At 40.9% G+C, this 21,114-nt stretch overlaps 1 protein-coding gene across 1 annotated transcript in view; it reads left to right on the forward strand.

Annotated features, from left to right (window-relative positions):
• Nucleotides 1-4,836: 4,836 nt before the first annotated feature.
• The window catches only part of DBX2 (developing brain homeobox 2), a 37,024-nt gene continuing 20,746 nt past the window's right edge, over nt 4,837-21,114 (forward strand). Inside the window, exons 1-2 of the mRNA XM_077870364.1 lie at nt 4,837-5,301; nt 19,566-19,661. Coding sequence (XP_077726490.1) covers nt 4,908-5,301; nt 19,566-19,661 — 490 coding nt within the window. The 5' untranslated portion in view covers nt 4,837-4,907. The remainder of the gene's footprint in view (nt 5,302-19,565; nt 19,662-21,114) is intronic.

Raw genomic sequence — 21,114 nt, forward strand, 5'->3', positions numbered from 1 at the left:
CATAGCCCCATGGCCAGGTGTGAAGGCAAATCTCAGACTGAATTCTATGACATGTTTAAACATGTCACGTACAGAAACAGCCCTGTAGTATGTTTGTATGCTCAATGATGTCCATCTCTCGGGCCTTTCAAGTTCACATCCTGTATGAAAGATTCACTCGAGGAAATGTGACAGTGTCTAGTCTCGGGATGCTGCTAAGATCATAGCTGGATTTAGGCAATGGGTTCCTCAGTCACTGAGAAACTGGGGAACCAGAGCTGGGTCAGAATTAAGCCTTTTGCTCCATTCCGGAGAGTACAGACTTTCAAGTAAAGGTGGGAATGCTTTCCTCCAAATCTTAAATACCACCTATTTATCAGGTGAAAAATAACTTTTAATGTCTGTTGGGCTATCTAAAACACCCTTTCATGTTAACTGAGATAGAGACAACTGTTGGGAAAGGCAGTCTCCCACACACGGTCTTTCATGCTCATTAGGCTCCATAAGAATAGGCCTTGGGCCTGGAAAGCTTCCTTGCCAAAAGGTAAAGAGCCCACACAGCCTCTTGGCTCCATTGAACACACGTTTACCTTCAGCCTCTTTTCTCTCATCTTCTAAATATTTTCATTTCTTCTTTTTATGACCCCATAACTTCCTTAAGCTTCCCCCTATGTTTCCTCAACTGCTACTTCTCTACTTTCTTACCTTCTATGCATCTTCAGTCATGTATAAACTGGTGTCTACCTTCTCTGCTCCTGATGGAAAGGCTCTTGACCAAGTCACTAAGAATCAAATTACTCTTTTTATTTTAAATCTGAGGCATTTACAGCCAGTATATTAGTTAAGGCAGCTGAGGCTATGCTGTTGGAAACCAACTCCTAAATCTTAATGGCATTTCCCCATAAATGTTTATTTTTTGCCTCTGTCATGACCTACCTATGTAAATATTCATCTTTGTGTGCCTTCCATGTGGTGATTTAGGGACAGAGGCTGTTTTCATCTTGTGGTTCCACCACGCCCTGAGGACTTCTTCATCCCCTGTGCCTTGGCATCTGACAGCCAATGAGCAAAGGGCTGTGTGGATTGTTAGGGGATAGAACTGGAGGACAAATAAGATCACTTCTCCTCTTATTCCATTGGTCGCACACAGCCTGAAGGGCAGGCTGGGAAACGCACCATAGCTGTTTGTCCAGTTGGAAAAAGGAACTGCTGAGCATACAGCAGTTTTTTTTTTTTTTTTAATCAAAGTCTGCCATTCTTCCTTTTGAAAACCGTCTCCTTTGCCTTCATGGCTCCATTCTCTCCTCTTCAAGTTTCAGTCTTCAAATCCAGACCGCTCATTTTCAGTCTCCTGCAAGGCTCCTCTTTCTTCTATCCATCTCCTTAACGTGAGCATTCCCCAGCATTTGTCTCTTGGCTCATTTCTCTTCTCACTACACTATTTTCTTCTTTTTTTAAAAAAATATTTTATTTATTTATTCATAGAGACACACAGAGAGAGAGAGGCAGAGACAGAGGCAGAGGGAGAAGCAGGCTCCATGCAGAGAGCCTGAGGTGGGACTCGATCCAGGGTCTCCAGGATCACGCCCTGGGCTGCAGGCGGCGCTAAACCACTGCGTCACTGGGGCTGCCCTCACTACACTATTTTCTTTGGAAATTTCCACAAAGAACCAGAATGCCTGTCTCCATTTTTCTGTTCATCTTCCATGTTAAACCTGCTCCTCATGTTATAAGTCCTCATCCTGATTAAGTGGGTATCTGGTCATTAGACCAGGAAACTGGAAGTGATTCTACAGTCTCCTTTACTCTCTATAACCCAGGTTTCTCAACCACCACACGATTGACATTTCAGGCTGGGTGACTCTTTGTTGGGGGAGCTGTCCTGTTCATTACAGGATGCTGAGCAGCATCCCTGGCTTCTAGCTATTAGATGCCAGTGGCTAACTGCCTCATCCTCTCCTCAAATTACAGCAACCAAGAATATCTCCAGACATTGCCAAATGTCTCTTGAGTAGGGAGGGGACCACCCCCCAGTTAAGAATACATCATCCTAAAAAGAAAAAAAAAAAGAGAATATATCATCCTTGGGATCCCTGGGTGGCTCAGCGGTTTAGTGCCTGCCTTTGGCCCAGGGCATGATCCTGGAGACCTGGGATCAAGTCCCACATCGGGCTCCCTGCATGAAACCTGCTTCTCCCTCTGCCTGTGTCTCTGCCTCTCTCTCTCTCTCTCTCATGAATAAATAAATAAATAATCTTTAAATAAAAAAGAATACATCATCCAATCCTATAGATTCAACCCACTGTAATATTTATCCCCTCCATTCCAATTTCTTGCCATTAGTTCTGTTAAACTCCACATCACTTTATGTCCAGATCTCTCCAATTGCCTTCTCCCTGGCTGTGGGGAAGATGAATGATCCAACAGTTATTCTCAACTCAAGTCTTCATTGCCACCTTCCATTACAGAACAACAGAATGCTTGTTTCTTACCTTCCATGGCGTGGCCAGATGACACCATTTAGCTTGACAAGTAGATTTGTGAAGAGAGTGATAGTTGAACTTACAGGTTCTAAGGCTTTGGAATCTTCCAGCTTAGATTGTATCTCAGCCTCAGCGCTCTGATAGTTGGGTAGCTTTATGAAAGTTATTTATGTTTTCTGTGCCCCATCAGTAACACCAGGTACCGACCTTAGAACGTCAGCCTTAGAAGATTAGTATGAAGTTAAACAAGTTAACATATTCAAATAGTTTAGTCTATACTTGGCCAAATGCAAATACTACGTGGACGGGCATGGATGATGTAATTTCTCTTTGCTAATCTCAAAGGTTACTACTTCACAACCCATCCCTAACCACTGTTCACCTTTTAAGATTCAGTTTAGGGGAATCTTACTCTGGAGGTTTTCTCACACTTTTCCTTCCAAATTACAATCCCTTCCTCAGATAATTGCTTCTTTTTCTCCCTAAGCTTTGAACACCTACAAAGCAAGGACCAGACCTTTCTCTTCTCTCTATAGACATACTCCCAGGATCACCGCAAGTGCTCAGTAAGTATGACATGATCAGTAAAGGTGTGTTGACTAAATCAGAAAGTGAATGAATATTAGTAACACACACCAGCCTTGCAAATAACTTCCCTTCCGTTTAGCAGCAGGTAGGGAGAGTGGATTTTTAGAAAGCTTCCTATGTCATATCTAGTATAAATGAAACACAGATCAACTAGGTGAATTTTTTTTTTAATTTTATTTATTTATCTGTGAGAGACACACACAGAGAGAGGCAGAGACACAGGCAGAGGGAGAAGCAGGCTCCCTACAGGGAGCCTGATGTGGGACTTGATTCCAGGACCCTGGGATCATGACCTGAGCCAAAGGCAGACGCTGAACCACTGAGCCACCCAGGCACCCCTCAACTAGGTGAATTTTTAAAAGGAAATTTATCTCACTAGTCTGGCAAGTCTGGCCAGCTTTTAAGTAAACTGAAGCTAGGAACCATATTATTATTCAGATAAAGAGGAAAACCATACATGCAACCCCAAACCTTTCAGACATCCTTTAAAAACCTTATTTTAAATAAATTCATCTAAATTTGTACAGGGGAGTAGCAATGGGAATTGTTAATTGACAGTGAAGTCACAGTTTTAAAACTCCATTGATACAGTCTCTAAAATGAGGAGCTTTTAAATTGCTTTGTGGTTAGAAGAACTTTTAACTACACACACACACACACACACACACACACACACTTTTTTCTCATGTCCAGTCTCTAGCAGGCTGTTCATAAATTGGAAACTGGCCAAATTTCTAGGGGGTGGGGAGGGGTGGTGGTGCGGGGAAGAGCAAGTGCGATCCTAAATAATTCAGTGTTCTCATCCTGGTTTCCGTGGAGGAGGACCCCGACCACTTTTGGCTAGGAAAACTCGGTGGTGGCTTTTCCTCCTGGGTTTCGGATCCAACCATTCAAGCCACTCCAACCAAGGTCCCTCTGTCCAGATCAAAATTTATCAAAGCATCTCTTCTGGAGTGATCGCTAAGTAAAATCTCATTAAAAAGTGACTGGAAACGAATTCCTAGAGACTAGGGTTTTCTTAAAAGGTCTCCCAGAAACACTCATTTCCTTTGCCTGAACCAAGGCGCGCAGGGGAGCGTGTGTGTGTGTGTGTGTGTGTGTGTGTGTGTGTCCATCTCATGTGCAACCCACTCCTTCCAAAACTTTTTGTCATCTGTGGGGCCACCAAGTGTCAGCAACCCTCGAGGCCTTCCTGATGCCTTTCCACACCCTGGGGGCTGCTGGCTTCCCGCGGATGACGCCCCCTGGGAGCTGAAGAAGGGCCACCAGCCCCGGAGGGCGCGGGGTCTAGCAGCAGGTGGCCCGCCCTCTGCAGGCGAGCGTCCCCGGGCCTCCGCGGGGCTCCTTCCCCCGCGGCCGTGCGCCCCGGCGCCCCGGGGGGCAGCGTGGGCTCCAGGGTCCCCCCCAGTCCCCAGCCGCGGGGAGCGGAGCGGGCGCCCGGGTCCCTCGGCCTCCACGCCCACCTCCTCCCCGCTTCGCATCCCCTCCCTTCGCCAAAGCTCAGACTCTCGGGGGCCGCCCTTATTGTGGGCCGCGTCTGTCACTTTGTGGGCCGGGTGACATGAATGGATGGGCTGGACACACCTTCCAGCCCTTCTAAAAAAAAAAAAAAAAAAAAAAAAAAAAAAAAAAAAAAGTCCGGATCTGCTTAGGGCGCGAGAGGGACTCCCCCGGCGCCCCCAGAGCCTGCGCCGCGGGCCGGGGACGCGCACGGCTTCCCCCTCCCACACTCACTCCTCCCACCCTTAAAAAAAAAAAAAAAACCCGCCCAACCCAAATAAATAATATCGTTGCGAGGCCGCGGCGTCCTCGGGGCCCGGTCCTCCTGGCGGGGCCGGCGGCGGGCGGCAGCGCACTATGCTCCCGAGCGCCGTGGCGGCCCCCGCCGGCGCCTACTGGGACGTGGTGGCGTCCTCCGCGCTGCTCAACTTCCCCGCGGCGCCGGGCTTTGGCCACCTGGGCAAGAGTTTCCTGATCGAGAACTTGCTGCGGGCCGGGGGCGCCCCGCCGGCCGGGCCGCAGCCCCCCGCGCCCCACGGCCCCGCGTCGGCTGCGGGCGCGCACGGCCGGCCCCTCCCGGCCAGCCCGGTCCCGCTCAAGCTGTGCCCCGCGGCGGAGCCGGGCAGCCCGGGCGGCGCGCCCTACGGCACGCGCTGGGCTTTCCAAGTGCTCGGCCCCTCGGCGGACGGCGCCAGGCTGCCGGGCCGCGCTCCGGGGGCCCGAGAGTGTAGCTTCCAGCCTCCAGCCGCAGGTGAGCAGCCGGGTCCCCCCCCCCCGCGACCCCCGCCCCCGGCCGGTCCCGGCCCCCTGCGCTCGGCGGTGCGCCCTGCGCGCGGGGAGCCCGGGCCTCGGCGCTCGCGGGTCCGCGCTGGCCCGGGGTCGCCCCGGCGCGCCTGGAGCCCCCGTGGAGATGCCACCGCCGCTAGCTGGGACCCCCGCCCCATCCGCGTCCCCATCGCATCCCCGCACCTGCCTCCGGGGCTCCCTTCCGCAAGTGGTAGGGCCACCCTGGCGCTCAGGCCCTCCGGAGCCACCCTGCCCGCACCTCCCGGGGGCAGCGGGAAAGGGCACCCCGGGCCCCCGGATCCCCGGATCCTCGGATCCCCGGGCCGGCTGGGCCGGTGGCACGGGGTTTCCCGAGCGCAGCGCCTCGGCCCGGCCGGCCGGTGTCCCCGAGGCCGCGCGCGCCCAGCTCTCCCCCGCGGGGTTCCCGCCCGGCCCGGGGCCCCGCCGTGCGCGCTCGGCCTCCCCGACCTCGGCGACCGGCGGGGCCCCGGGGACGCGCGCGGAGGTCCTGCGGCGAGCGCTGCGCAAACTTGGGCATCGGGGCCGACTTGCTCTTTGTGCTGAGCCGAAACCGCGAAATTGGCACCTGGAAAGGGAAATTCGGCAATACCTGCGCGGATCTGCCCAAAGAAAGACATCTGGGCTTGTTTTCATTTTTCGCATGAAACCTAAGCGGTGTGATTGGGACGAGGATGCGGGCGGTTTAGTCCCCTGTTAGCCAAAAGCGCTTTGGAGACGCAGCCGAAATGGGCAGTAAAGGAAGGAAAAGTCTCCTGGAAACTCAGAAGCAGAGATCCAGTTGGATTAAGTTTGTCTTTCTTCTCTTCTCTTCTCTTCTCTTCTCTTCTCTTCTCTTCTCTTCTCTTCTCTTCTCTTCTCTTCTCTTCTCTTCTCTTCTCTTCTTTCTTTCTTTTTTCTTTTTTCTTTTCTTTCTTTTCTTTCTTCTTTCTCTTTCTTTTTCCTTCTTTCTTTCCTTCCCTCTCTCCTTTTCTTTCTTTTCTTTTCTTTCTTTTCCTTTTCTTTTTTCTTTTTCTGCCTCCTTAGACGATCTTAACTCATTCTTTTAATCCCGATGCGTTTGTCCAGAATGACTAATAGACGCTTTTTCAGCAGATTCCATTGTCCCAGTAAACTGCCGGATCAAATTTATGGCTAATGGCTTTATAGAATTTAACATGTTTAGAACCTGTCCCGGCCTTTCAGTTTGCAATGGTTACTAACAGAATGGAACAAATATGATTATATGAGCACCGGTCTCATTCACGTGGAATAAAACCTAAATTCTAGGAAGCCTTTTTTTTTTTTTTTTTTCACCTTGGGAAAAGAACAGATACAGTTAAAGGCAGTTCCTTGGGAATTTGGGCCTCCCTGTTATTTCTGAAGTATTTGGAAAATTAGAAACGTATAAAGCAGATGCACCTAGACAAGAGTTAGTAAATAATGTTGTGGCATGAAAAAAACATCGTTTTCAAAAAGATGGGCGATTTGCATAACTTTTAGTGGTTTGGCATTGTGTTCATAGAAGTTATTTTTCAGGATTCTTAAACTGCTCCTGATTGTGATTGGTTACTCAGCCACTGAAAGTTACTGAATTTTCACTTTTGTAGATTTTACAGATTAATTTTAAATAAACAAAATGCAAATCAAATGCTGATAGTTCAGTAACTGAAAAAGAATTTTGTATATCTCTCTCACTCAAAATATTGCAATTATGGGGTAAAGGGTCTCTTTACTACATTTTGAAAAAAATTTCTAGTATATACTCATTCTTGTACACTTTAAAGTGTCAAAATGCAAACATGAGTTTTTGGAGTAATTGAGAGAGTAAAAGAATTTATATTTCCCCTTGAATATTCTGATATAGTTTAAGCATGCACTTTCCTAATATTATATTTGGTCCTCATTGAAGATTTGATATTCTCCTAGGTTAATTTTCATATGAACGAATAACGTTTTACTGAAAAAAAAAAGTCCATTTAATTTTTGAATCTAGAGAAGTATCTTAAGAAAATTAAAACTCTCTATTTTTTCCTATAAGTATGCTGCTGAAAACCAGCATTTACATTCATTTATCTCTGTAATTTGACATAGAATGTAGTTTTCTGAACATTGCCCTACTTTTATTTAAGTGACAGATTTTTGTCCTCCCAAATGTTGTGGGAATTCTTCTCTACTGTGTAGAATTATGAAGTTATAATGAGTACTGACAAGGTTACTATCACCTGAAAATTAGCTGACTGATGACATAGTGATGATGTTCTATAGAGAATATAAGGGAGATGGAAGTGCTACTGTTTTTGGAAAGATAACAGTATGTCTTTATATTTCTCTCTGAAAGGTCAGCGGACAACCCCTTCTGATCCTTTAGACACTTACTTAGAAGTGGATCACAAATGTGATCTTTAATCATTTCACCATATTGACTAGTCACTTTTTTCCAAACTTAACTGGTTGAGTGCACCAATCTGAATGTCGAGTGAGAAAACCCCAGAGTTCTTTTTTATTTAAAGGTGCATTAGTGAAATATGGGACCATTTAACTAGGGGATTTATACCACCGCATGCATTTCTGCTTTACTATCTTTGTTACCCATTTTTAATTATACCATATATTTCCTTCATTCACCAAATGCTTACTGACCATCTCCCATGTGTCAGGCTCTGTTCTAGGCCATTGGGATAGTCAGTGCACAAAACGGATGACTGTCTCTTCCCCTGTGGAGCTGACATTCCATGTTCCTACTGCTCTGTGGCTTACCAAGTACTTTCATAATCGTTAGCTGCTTTAATCTTCCTAGTAGGCCAGGTTTTTTTTTTTTTCTATAGTGATTTACTTTACTTACTAATTTTGTTTTGTCAGAAGTTACAGTGAAAACCTCTGTGGACTTGTGAAAGAGACAAAATCACCCCATATCTTTGTATTCCTTATATTAGTCTTTCACTGAATTTCAGAAACTAGTGATAACCAATTACACATATCACAATAATCAATCAGTTGTGATTTTGTATCTGAGCCCAGAAGGAAAGAAATTGGTCTTCTCATTTATCTTGCTATCGGTCTGCAAGGTGGTGGCAGTTCAGCAGTAACCCAGATTTACAGGTAATAAATGAGAGGGTAGCTGTCCCTGCTTCATCCCTGAAAACTCGCAAGTCTTTGAGTATTTCGAGGAGGGAAAAAACCACTCCATAGCTATAACGGTGTCAAGTGGTTTATAAAGAGTGGTTTAAAAACTTTAAAAATGAAAGGGCGTTCCTCAAAGCTCAAGAGGGGCACATTTAGCACAATAGGAGGTAGTAAATAGTTCACCTCCAGGGTTGAATCCTTGGATCTGTTCTAGTTTATTAAGGAAAACCAGAAGGTTTTCCAATTAAATTAGAATCATCTGAGATCCTTCCCCAAAAGTTCATGAATGTCATTATTTGGTGAATATTGTGCTAGATTAAAATATCCATGTTTTTGTATATAAAAGACTTGAAGTCTAAAAAGCTGAAAGATTTAAATTTCTTTTGATTATGTCACGAGTTTTATTCAAAAATAAGTGTAAATAGCCTGGCTTCTTAATGACATTTGTTATTTTCAACATTTTAAAAAATGTTTGACGTAAAGATAATTTCCTGAATGCAATTTATTGATTATTAGATCTATTCCCTTTTTTTTTTTAAGATTTTATTTATTTATTCATGAGAGACAGAGAGAGAGAGAGAGAGAGAGAGGCAGAGACAGAGAGAGAAGCAGGCTCCCTGCAGGGAGCCCCATGTGGGACTGGATCCTGGGTCTCTAGGATCACGCCCTGGGCCAAAGGGAGGTGTTCAACTGCTGAGCCACTGCTGAGCCCAGGAGTCCCAGATCTATTCCTTAAAAGGATTAGAAAGCAAATATTCCTTCTGGAATAAGTGAGTCCTTCTTCTTCTTCTTTTTTTTTTTTTAATAATTTTGTCAATTAAGTTGTACTGTATACTACAGAAATGGAACCAGGTCCATGGCATTTTTCTGGCCCCTTGTTAGGATTGCTTCTTACCATTAATACTTAATGCGCATTCTAGTTTTCGTATCCACTTCCCAGTGCCAGTTACTATGTACCTGTTAATCCTTGACTCTGTCTTAAACTAATTGTACTTAGTTTGGTCTAGTCCAACTTGAAGACTTTGTGACCTAATTGATTAAGCCAGAATTTGTCACTTATTTTTGCTCTCACTGTGCTTTAGATTTGTTTTGGCAAATTAAAATCAGAGCATCTCGAATGTTAGTGATGCTGACCCGGAACCAGAATGGAGAATGGAGAATCCAGAGAAGAATAGGATAGACCCTGTTCTAGTGGTTCCTTCTGCAAGCCATCACCTCAGCCATCCTTTGGTGGAATCTGTAGTGTTTAACCACATTCTTACAACATGTTTATGTATTTTTTTTGTATCTCCTTAACATGTCTTTAGATTTATATTAACATATTAATAACTTTACTCAGTTCATGAGAATCAGCTCTGAACAAAAGGTTCTGTGTTCCCCAAGTTTATGACCTCCTTCAGATTCATGGAGAAATTCTTGCAGCGAAAAGAACCAACATTACTAATTAGTCCCTTCCTTTCTAGTAGTGACTCAGTAAGCCACCGTCCTTACAGAATAACACCTGAGTTGGAACTACAATGGGGTAGCAATTTATGTGTATTTAACTTGCCTCTGGCTTTAGCACCTATCCCACTCCCAGCCCCTAACATATGCTTCTCTACTCCACTTTAACAACAAGGAATCTCAATCTGTTAACATGTATTGAAGCTATTGAGGTTTAATAATAAAACAGGAGTAAATCCAGCAGGCAAGTAGGAACATTTTAGAACTTTTCCCCTGAACTCTTATTGACTTAAGGGATTTGAGGGTTATTTTAAAAGGCACAGTGGTTTGAATGCCCAGAAAATTGCATGCACATTTATGGATAAGTAAACATAGGATTCAGAGAGTTCAGGGTTATTTGCAGAAAGCCAAAGGATGCCATGTGTTGTGGGTAGTTTGAAAGGATTGTCGATAGTGATTTTATTCACATTTATTTGCCATAAATGGGCCTCCGATATTAGAATCAAAGCTGTGAATTTGACTCCACTGTATCCCTCCTTGAGTGTGCCACCTTCTTCCCCTTTCTTATACCCACCAGAAAAAAAAAAACCTCCTTTGCTGTACGAAATCATTTTATGCTTAGGTTTGGTGCTGAACAATGATAGAAATGGCAGCAACATGAATGTAAGGGAAGCAACATAGGTGATGTGGTCATAAGATACTTTGAGATTCTTTGCCATGAAAGCTTTTACAGAAGCGAAATGCTCTTTTTAACATATTTAAACAAATATGTCCTTAGGTGTGTGTGGGGTGATGATGGAATATTTAATTTGCACCTCACTCAACCTGTCTTCAGTACCCTGTTTCTGTTGTTGATATTGTTTATGACTTTAGACTATGTCTTATTATATCTTTCAAGAGGACTTGATTTGTTGCTCCTAATGCAGTGTTTGTCTACTTAATCTTGGCTCTAAATAAAGTTTTTTCCTAATTACAGTGATTTTTTTTTTTTTTTATAGCAGAGGTACACAGTTTTTAAATCAGTTAAATCAGTATAAGTTTTCATTCAAATACACCTGGAGTCTGTCAGGAATAAAAAGGCAAATTGGAAAAAGAAACAATATGATTTTTATCTAGGAATGCTTGTTAGAATCCTTATTTAAGACTTCATTAGATCATGCTTTCCTATTTTATACTCTCTTAGTAAGAAATTGGATTTTTGCCTTAATGTATAATATGCTTACCAGACCCTTGTATATTTTATTCCAAAATATTTTATTTTACTTTCAGTAATGTTTCCACTTTTAATGAAATTTCTCTCTTTTATTCTTTTTAGCCTCCAGTCAGTACTTGATTTGGCAATGCTGAGTGATTCATCACTTTATATAAAGTTACCATAGCTGATTCCATTTTTAATAGTGTTATTCATTTTGTCAACCCGCTATTAGTTGGGACTATTTCAGGGGCACATTCTTGTGAGTTATGTGAACAGTAAACTTGAAGGCACTAAAATTCCCTCTGAAGTCAAAGATCAAAAAGCCTCTAAAGTTTTTAGACTTTTGGTTTCAGAACCAAAGCATCTGGGAAAAGGAAAGAAAAAACAATTTCACGTCTTTTTCTATATTACTGAATACTTAATTGCCTTCTTGTTTATCAGTATTCCAGAGATGAACTAGGTTTTTCACTTTTGTTTCACATTTAGGCACTTTGCCATAACAACCTTAATTTTATTAATGCAAAGTGGCTGTCAGAAATAGAATATACGATACGTACATTTTTACCAGTCCTCTTGAGAGGACACACCATTCTTGTTCTTTAAAATGTTAAATTTCTGACAACTATTAAAATTAAAATATGTGGAGGAGCCTGGGTGGCTCAGTCGGTTAAGCGTCTGACTCTTGATTTTGGTTCAGGTCATGATCTCAGGGTTGTGAGATCAAGCCCTGCATTGGGCTCCACGTGCAGTTTAGGATTCTCTTTCTCCCTCTCCCTCTGCCCGCCCCGCCCCACTCTCTCTCACTACTCTCTTAAAGAAAATATGTGAAGGAGTTATTCTTTGTGAAGAGCTTTGTACATTAAAAGGGAATAAAAACCATGACTGCTGGCATATTTCTTAAAGAGACTATCCCTAGGGCTGGATTGAGTTTAGGTATACTGAACCAATTCTGTAGTTATATTGGATCTGAAGCCAAAAGACAGCCCTATTTAAAGCAGGAAAAGAGGCACTCCTGATTATTTACATATTTCTATAGGTGCTTTTGCATTACAAATTGAAGAGTTGCAACAGACCTATGGCTGCATTTTTTTCCTATTTTTTATAATAAATATTTGCCAACAGTTCCTCCAAAGCAAAAATGGCAAATTGGGTAAATTTAAAAATGCAGTTTTCTGAGCTGGTTTTAGCAGCATTTCTATAATTTTAAAGCCTAGATTCAAGTCTAAGGTCTTTATATTACTGATTATATAACCATAATCCATTCATAGAAGCTCCTTGAGCCTCTCTTTCTGTTATCATTTTTAAAATAAGAACAGAAATTAGAGTCAGCGTTTGACTTTCAAACATACTGCAATAGCCCACTGATAACATACAGCGAAAGATGTGAAAGACTCCTTCCTGCCATTCCACCATAAGCAAAATATTGGTAAAAGGGAGACTGCTGTGTAAAAAGCCTTCTCTGAGGTTGGAAGCTTAAAGGAACAATTTATTCTCTCACAGTCTTGTGGGTTGACTGGGCTCTGCTGGATGGTTCTTCCTTGGAATCTCATTGCAGTTAGATGGCAGCCAGGGCTTGATCTTGTGAAGGCCCAACTAGGCTGGATGTCCACAAAGACTGCTCATATGGACTTTCCGAGTGTGTTGAGCTTCTAATAGCATGATGCTTGGGTTATGAAAAGGGGAGTTCTAAGAGCAAACATTCCAAGAACCAGACAGTGGCTGCAAAGGCTTCTTATGGCCTAGGGATGGAAATTCTAGAATGTCACTTCTTCCACACTCTTAGTCAAACAAGGCAGCAAGACTATCTCAAATACAAGGGAAGGGGAGTTGAGACCTCACCTCTCAATGAGAGGGGTGCCAAAAATTTGCAGCCCATTCAAAATCTGCCACAGGGCAAAATCAGGGTAACCATTCTCAGATACAATTCTTGCAGGTCCGTCTCCTGCTGGGGTAGAACCAACGCAAGAATTAGTCACACAGAGTGGTATATAGCTCGGAGCTGCTCAAGGAGCTTCATTAAGGCTTTTAGAATTTGACAGCTACAGATGCCATTCTCTCATTACGCCATTCTCCCTGTGACATTGCCTGTATAATAAAAAAGAGCAATGGGTTTCCTCATATTTAGCTCGATTTTTCAGAGCTGCTGATGGAGATACGGTGAAGAGAGAGGCAGCAGAGGTAGTGATCATATTTGATGATTGCAGCGAACCAGGGCTCTACAGCTTGAGAAGAAGCCAGACCCTACCCACCTGCTGATGATGGGAGGCTAGAGAAGATGCTAGCACATCATCACCTATTCTTATGTTATTACTGCAGTGGGAATCTTCCGTGTAGCTCCACCTTGCTTCACCACATCACATCCAACACTGCCAGGTGAAATTTCCTAAAATACAGCTTTGTCATATTACCTACCTATTCAGGAAGACCTTACTTATCCCCATTTGACAATAAAATCAAATAAAAAATACTCTATTCTTCAACACCTTCATTCCATCAGCTACAGTTAACTCCCCCAACTACATTCCTTAACGCTCAGTCTTTGGGCCTTGTGCCAGCAGCCGGGCTGGTCTCCTTAACCTGCCCTACATGTCACTCCTTGCCTCCTTTCCTTTTGTTCGTGCCACCTTTCTTTGTTGGAATGCCTTCTTTTCTCATCCTTTGTCGTTCCAAATACCTTCCAAATTAAGGTGTGGATTAAGATGTTGTTCCTGCTTAAAGCCTTCTTTGACAAAGCCTTCTTAACAATAATCTTTTCTTTTTACTTGATTCTATGTTTCAGTGGAAGTCTTGACCATGCTGCTTCTTTTTATACGGTGTCTCACAGTTGATCTCAAATTACATAATAATGGCAGGAGTAAAGGCTAACATTTATGGAGTGCCTGCGGTGTCAGACATTGTTCTGTGTTCTTTTCAGTGGTCCCATCCCGGCTATGCATTGTAATGACCTGAGCAGCTTTTGAAACAATGCTGTGCTAAGGAGCCCACCCTTAGCCAGCGTGTCTGAACCCAGTTGGTGTGTGGCCTGGGCATCTGTGTCTTTGAAAAGCACTCTAGATGATTCTAATGTGTATTCAGGGTTGAGAACCAATGGTAAGTAAGGGAAATGCACAATATGAATTTTTTTCAAATCTTATCTCTTTCTTGGGGAATGCCTCAGATTTTACAGAACAAAATTGAATTTGGAGAAGAGAAAAAAATTGCATTTCATTTCTTTGATCAGCAGATAGAAGTCTCTAAATTAAGGAACACTAAGTAGAAATTCTTCTAGGGAAGGAAACTGTCCCTTTTCAACTTTGTAATCCCAGCACACAGTACACTGTGTGGCACTTGATAGAGATGCAATAAATATTATTTGCACAGAATTAAAAGGATAGACTCAAACAAGTAGACACTACACTTGATTTATTTTCTCATGAGCTGTACCAGAACATTAAGACCTTTGTTTTTCTGTGTCTGAAATACTCGAGGAAAAAAAAAATGTGGACTTCTGTTGTTTTCTGATGAGCAGGAAAATAAAGGATGAATTTACTCAACTTGCTTTCCCTTGTGACTGAAGGCAAATTTGCATGTAGATCACATAAATGAATTCCTTCCAGGTTGTGTGATAAAATAAATCACACCTCATTAGGTAAGTGATATTTCTTAGGTCTTAACCATGCAGGGCATCTGGTTGCCATTCTTTGGAGTCTCATTTTTGGGTCCACTCTATTCCAATTGTGTATTATTTTCAGGTCAGAAGTTTAGATTTCTATATTCCTGGTGCCCATGTACCAGGCACTTGAAGAAGATCATTTAAAATAATTTTTTAAAAGGTTTTACTTATTCATGAGAAAGACAGAGAGAGGCAGAGGAAGCAGGCTCCCTGCAGGGAGCCCAATGTGGGACTGGATCCTGGAACCCGGGGACCATGACCTGAGCCAAAGGCAGATGCTCAACCACTGAGCCACCCAGATCCCCTTAACACCATTTAAAAAAAAAATTATTTAATTCCCTATTTCCTGGGGGTATCTTTTGACCCTCTGTTTGCCTTAGTAAGACATGGTACCTCTTCTGGTTTTGTCCTCCTCCTTAAAAGGTGCTGCTGATCAACATAGCATTGCAGTGGACTCTTGAAATTTATTTGAAGGTTTTATTAGTGGTCTTTAGTATTCTTTCTGTGGAATGTCAACTGAAGTCAGTACCACAGTTTTGCACCAACAATAAAAAGAATGTGGTTTCACCCCTTTTAAATATAACGTTGTTCTGCTCCATCAGTGAAAGAAGAGTGAAAATAACAGAAAAGTAATTTAAAAACTACTATTGCTTTCTAAACAATAGAATTTTGGAAATATTTTTTCTGTAGTTGGGCTTGTAACCATCCTTGACTTGAGATGCTTGTATCATCTAGTTATGCTTAAAAAGAAATCAGGCCAGTTCACCATTAAGTTGTCTCTAAGTTCCCACCTTAATTAAATATTCATAATGATTAATAGATATTTTGATGCTGTGGCTTCAGTTAAGTCAGAACATCTGATTAAGAAGTGAAAAGTTCATGAGGTTTTCTGTGAATAAGTGTTTACTCATTTAGATTCAGAAGGTTTAGTTCCAAGAATTTTAAGTTTGTTTGTTTGTGACTTAGAGTCCCACAAAAACTGGAATTGTTGGTGGGATACAAAATTCAGGGTATCCCAAAATGTTGTGCTAACAGAACCTAACATTGTGCTTTAGTACTGGACATTGTGCATTTCTTTTTTTTTTTTTTTTTCCCATAGGAAAGGCTATTTGTTTTTCTCTTATGGAAAGCTTGGGAGATGTGTCCCTTTCCTGGGCTCTCTGCACATGAAATCTTTATCTCTCCTGGCTAATAACTAAATATTATACTAAAATATTTATGTTTCTCTTTTCCTTTAAAAAAAATTGCTGAAAAGAGTCCTCATCACATTCCAGATGCATACACATTTGAGGCTGAATGCTAATGAATGAATGAGAATGTGTAGAATTCATAGCTAGTCCAGTGCCTGGTGTATAGTAGGCACTTCTTAAATATTATTGTCATAAATATCATTCAGTAGGCCCATGATGAATTGTTCCCGATATGATTAGTGATAAAGTGACTGCATCTAGATTGCATTGACGGGTTTTGAAATGCATGTCATCTGGGATGAAATTGCCTTGTTTCCTGCTTTTTTCAGAGCATCTTCCGAGTAGTTCTTAATGGTTTACAAAAGTTTTAACACATCTGTCAACTTGCTACTTTGTTTTTATCACAGTTGAGTTTCCTTTTCTGCTCATTGCTTTAAAAAAGCATGTGGTTTACAAAGATTTAAAAGCATGATGTATATTTTTAAACACATTTCATGGTTTTATTTATCTTGTTTTTTTTGCATTTCATTGTTTTAAATGGTAATTTCCTCATGCCATTTGACACCCCTGCAATCACATGCTCAGCTGGATTACTATTTGACTTATGTCAAAGTAGGCGCATGTAAAAAAAAAAAAAAATGGAGCACTTAATTGGAATTTCACAGCAATTTTCACATAAGCCAGCTTAAGCAAGGTGTATTTATGTGTGTAAATCAGGAATCTACTAATCTGTGTAGATGCATGTATATCAAAGAGATGGTTTACAATGGTGAAGAAATTCTGTACACCTGCTCATGTGGCCTGCTCATGTAACATGTAGTTCCTTAACCACAAGAGTTTATTACTGTAGATAACATGTCATTTTTATCGCAGCTTTTACTCCATTAAGATAAGGTAATATGTAGTAAGATAACAAACTATTCAGTGAAAACTTTTCATGGCCAAATTTGATACTTAGATCATATATCTCAAAACTTCGTGTATCACAAATGAATTTAAATGATCACTTGTCTCAAATGAACCTTCATTTTTAAAAAATCTTTTATTTTTTTCTATTTTTAGGGCCATAGGGTCAGACTGAAAAACATTTTGACCAGAATAGTAAAATTTGTGATTTGTACATATATTGCATGCTTATTATAATAATATCACTACTGTACTTATTTCCTACATTTTATGCTAAGTAAAAATATGTCTTTTATGTGTGTTTTTCTAGCTATCATGATAAATATTTCATTGTATGAATGGCACAGCATTACATTTTGGGCCAAACAGCACAATAGCCATAACTTAACTGTCTATGGAGTGTTTATTTTGGAGGTGAAATAAGTTAACAGAAATGCTTGAGAATGAACATAATGTGACAACTTTTATACATAAAAATAAATTTTTATTTTTCAAAGTACTTCATGTAGTCTAAAAATAATGAAAAATGTAACTCTGCCTAAATAATGCCATTTTCTTAAAAGATGTCAAATTAAAACGAATGATTTATCATTTCTTAGATGGTTTTATAGTCAATATTGGAACAACTTGTGATAGCAGTAAAATTTTTTCAAAAGTTTTATTAGCTGCCTGGGTGCTCATTTGTTGGAGCTTGCGCTCTTAATCTCAAGGTCGTGAGTTCAAGCCCCACATTGAGTGTGGAGCCTGCTTTAAAAAAAATAAAATAAAAAAATAGTTTTATAGAAATTTTGAACACCCAAATGAATTTCCTCTTCATACTTTGCTTAGTTGCTGTATTTTCAAAATGTCATTTTTTAAAAAGATTTTCTTTTTTAAGTCCTCTCTACACTCAATGTGGAGCTCTTACAACCCCCAGATCAGGAGCCACACGTTCCACTGACTGAGCCAGCTGTGCCACTCCTCAAAATATCATTAAGAGAAACACTTTATTATTTGAAAATTTGGATATTAAAAAACAGAAAATTAAAATTGGCAGCATTCCATTATATTACTTTTTTATGATTAATTTGCAATTTGAAGGCATTAAGAACCTAAATTCTTTTGGGACGATACACTTATTTTAATATATCCTCCAAAAATATTGGTGAAAATGCACACATGCTTATCGGTGTTTAAAACACAAGTGATTAAAATACAGTGGTTAAAATACAAGTCTGAAATTACTGTTCTTGAAAAAGATGTGTATTCATATCAAAATAATATTCGTTAAATATGATTAAGAAAAACATTGCCATTGAATATGTAGGGAGAGTAATAAAGATATTTGTTTTCTAGTCATGTTCTAGATTTTAAGGTCATCTGTTATAGATGATACTATATTTCAAGGTGTGTCTGGGGAGCAGGGAAGGGGTTAGTTCCCCATCCTCATTTTCTCCCTAAGGAGATCTACAGAAGCTTTCTATTTCTTAGTTTTCTACATTATTTGTTCATTTATTGAAAAGTTATCAAAAAAAAAAAAAGAAAATTTATCGACATTTAGAATGTGCCAGGTACTCTTTTGGGTATGCCATGGTAAAAGCAAATCATCCGCCTTCAGAAACCCTCACCTGTATTTATATTATACTTCATTATACTAAAGGACGTGGATTTTTTTAAGGTTCTTGACCAAAGCCCAGTATATAGTAAGTGTTTAGTAGAGCTATTGCTCCTGTTCTGTGACATCCTTTATAACTATTGTTTGTCTACTGAAACAATAGTTTCAGTACAATTTCTTTCCTTATGACAGAATTGGTACCTATTCCAGGCACATGTGTTGAAAATGTCACAAATACCATAGTTTGAGAACATGAGCAGAACAGCGTATGTGGTAACTCCCTATACTATAAACACAAGTGCTTCCAGGTTAGCTAATTTCTCCTGAGATAAAATGCTATTATTTTCAGATATTTTTGAATATGTAAAAGTAATCAGAAAAAATACTTTTTGTTATAGAATTGCTCAGTAAATTGACTCTTACCAACTTTGGAATCCAACTAATTATACATTTCAAAGAACCTCCTGAAAAGAAAGAGTAGTATAATTCCTTCTAAAAAATTAAACTTAAGGACATAATGTTCAAATTGTTTTTTTAATTTAATTTTACTTTTTACTTTTTACTTTTTTCCTTCAAATTGTTTTCTTGGTAAATGTTATATCTTGAGCTGTATTTTTCAGAATGGTAGCCCCTACGCACATGGATTTATTTTATTTTATTTATTTATTTATTTTGGATCTATTTATTTTAGAATAATTTAGATTGAGAATTCAGTTAGTCAGTTCCACCAGCCACATTTCTCAGGAGCCATGAGGCAGATAGATCCCATGTTGGACAGTAGAGATTAAAGGACGTTCCATCACCACAGATCATTCCCTTGGACAGTGTGGCTGTGGGATATTTTAAATAAAGGAATACATGCTACATATAATTATGACCACACAGAAAATCAACTAAGTTTGGTTTTGATCCATTGAGTCTTTTCAACACATCTTCTAAATCTTGATTAAAGTGTTTGGCAATCTCTTTGACAGTTAAGGCTATTTTAGAATGACTTTCAGTGAAATTATAACTAAGTAGAGTCTCAGAGAATGAAGTGTTTCACTCAGTGACTTTTGGGAAACTAGAATTTTGATTATTGTCTAAAAGAAATGGCTCATCAATGAGATCAATGCTTTCTCCACAGCGTCTTCCAAACCTTTCTTCCTGAGCGCCCCACCATTCTACTCGGCATGCTGTGGTGGGTCCTGTCGGCGCCCTGCATCCCCCACTGCTTTTGCAAGTAAGTTTTTATGCTTCATCAGCAATGCCTCAGTTATTCTGTAAACCAAAGCAGCAGGATTTAATGTGCTCTGGAAAACTAATTGGTAATGCAATGGCAAGGAGCTAAATCCTCACTAAAAATCACAGCGATCCTATTCAGGAGGTTTCCAGAGATTTATCAGACCTCAGCACACTGAGCAATTGTGAGTAGTTTCTAATGGCATTGAAACCCAGGGCTGACACACCAAGGAAAGCGACTTGTTTTCCATTTGATATAAAAGATCTCAGAGGGACCAGTTTGGCTCTTTCTGAAACGTGTAACCATACTCATTTAGAGCAGAAAAAAAGAGAGGAAGGAAGCCTAAGAAAATGTGCTGTGTAAAATTTCCATCCAGCTTCAAATGTGATGCGGAAAGTCATTAGGTGTCCATAGAAAATAATGAAAATTGTCCAGATTGTAACAGGGGATAAATACCTCCTCTCTGGGATCTTGAAGAAAGCCAGAGTTGTAGGAAATATTTTCAAGAGGACTTTTCCTTGAACATGACAAAATTGAAACAGTGTCCGGGGGTGAAGTGAGAACCAACTTTGAAAACCTTTCAGAGCATGCGTGCACACACACACTCACATACCCAAAGAGAACAAATGTCAGACTAGAAAGAAATTAAGTTCACCTCGATCTTGAGATTTCTAGGTCAAATAAGAATTTGTAGGCAGAGACTCTGAGTTTATGATAAAGAAGTACAGTAAAGGGGCACATTTAGTTCAGCTGCCCAAGAGAAAACATTTATTCAGGTTAACCCCTCTGTCAGGTGCAAAGTGAAATAGGAGTTGAGTCAGGCTGAAGTACAGAGCTCTATCACGGTTGAATTCAGGTCCCTGCTGCCTCTCTGTTAATGTGTTTTATGAATGTTTCAGGAGAGCAGTTGCTCAACAGAATGATTCCTGACAAGTGAGGCAGCAAATGCTGGCCGTTTAATGAGCTGCAGGCTTCTGAGCATCTCTTTAGGGGGCCGATACTTTCCCACAGAGCACTTTACATGGCAGGGACCCAGCCACAATGGGTGACAGACCCATGACCAATCGTCACTTTCACTTGACTCATCCACACGCGACCTCACCACGATTTTTCACTGTGCAGATGAACTTTAGCAGCCATTTCACACGGAAAAGGCTTGGGCAAGGGTCAGTTGCCCTTTTGTATGGTCATAAAGCAAGGCTCTGTGTGTCCATCTTTTCTCCTGTCTCACATTCCGAGTGAATTTCTGGACACCATTTAAAGCACTTGACTGAAAAATAAAGCAGGGAATGAAACTGACTTTTATAGACTCATTCTAGCTCATCTTCCCATATAACCCTGTCCACCTGAAAAGGGATTTAGTGGATGAGCTGAGTGTATACAGGACTTGCTGAATGCATAGGGCCCATTATCAACTCAGGGGATTGTTTATTAACCAGGACTGATACACCAC

Source organism: Canis aureus, chromosome 25, assembly GCF_053574225.1.
Source record: "Canis aureus isolate CA01 chromosome 25, VMU_Caureus_v.1.0, whole genome shotgun sequence".
Taxonomy (NCBI): domain Eukaryota; kingdom Metazoa; phylum Chordata; class Mammalia; order Carnivora; family Canidae; genus Canis; species Canis aureus.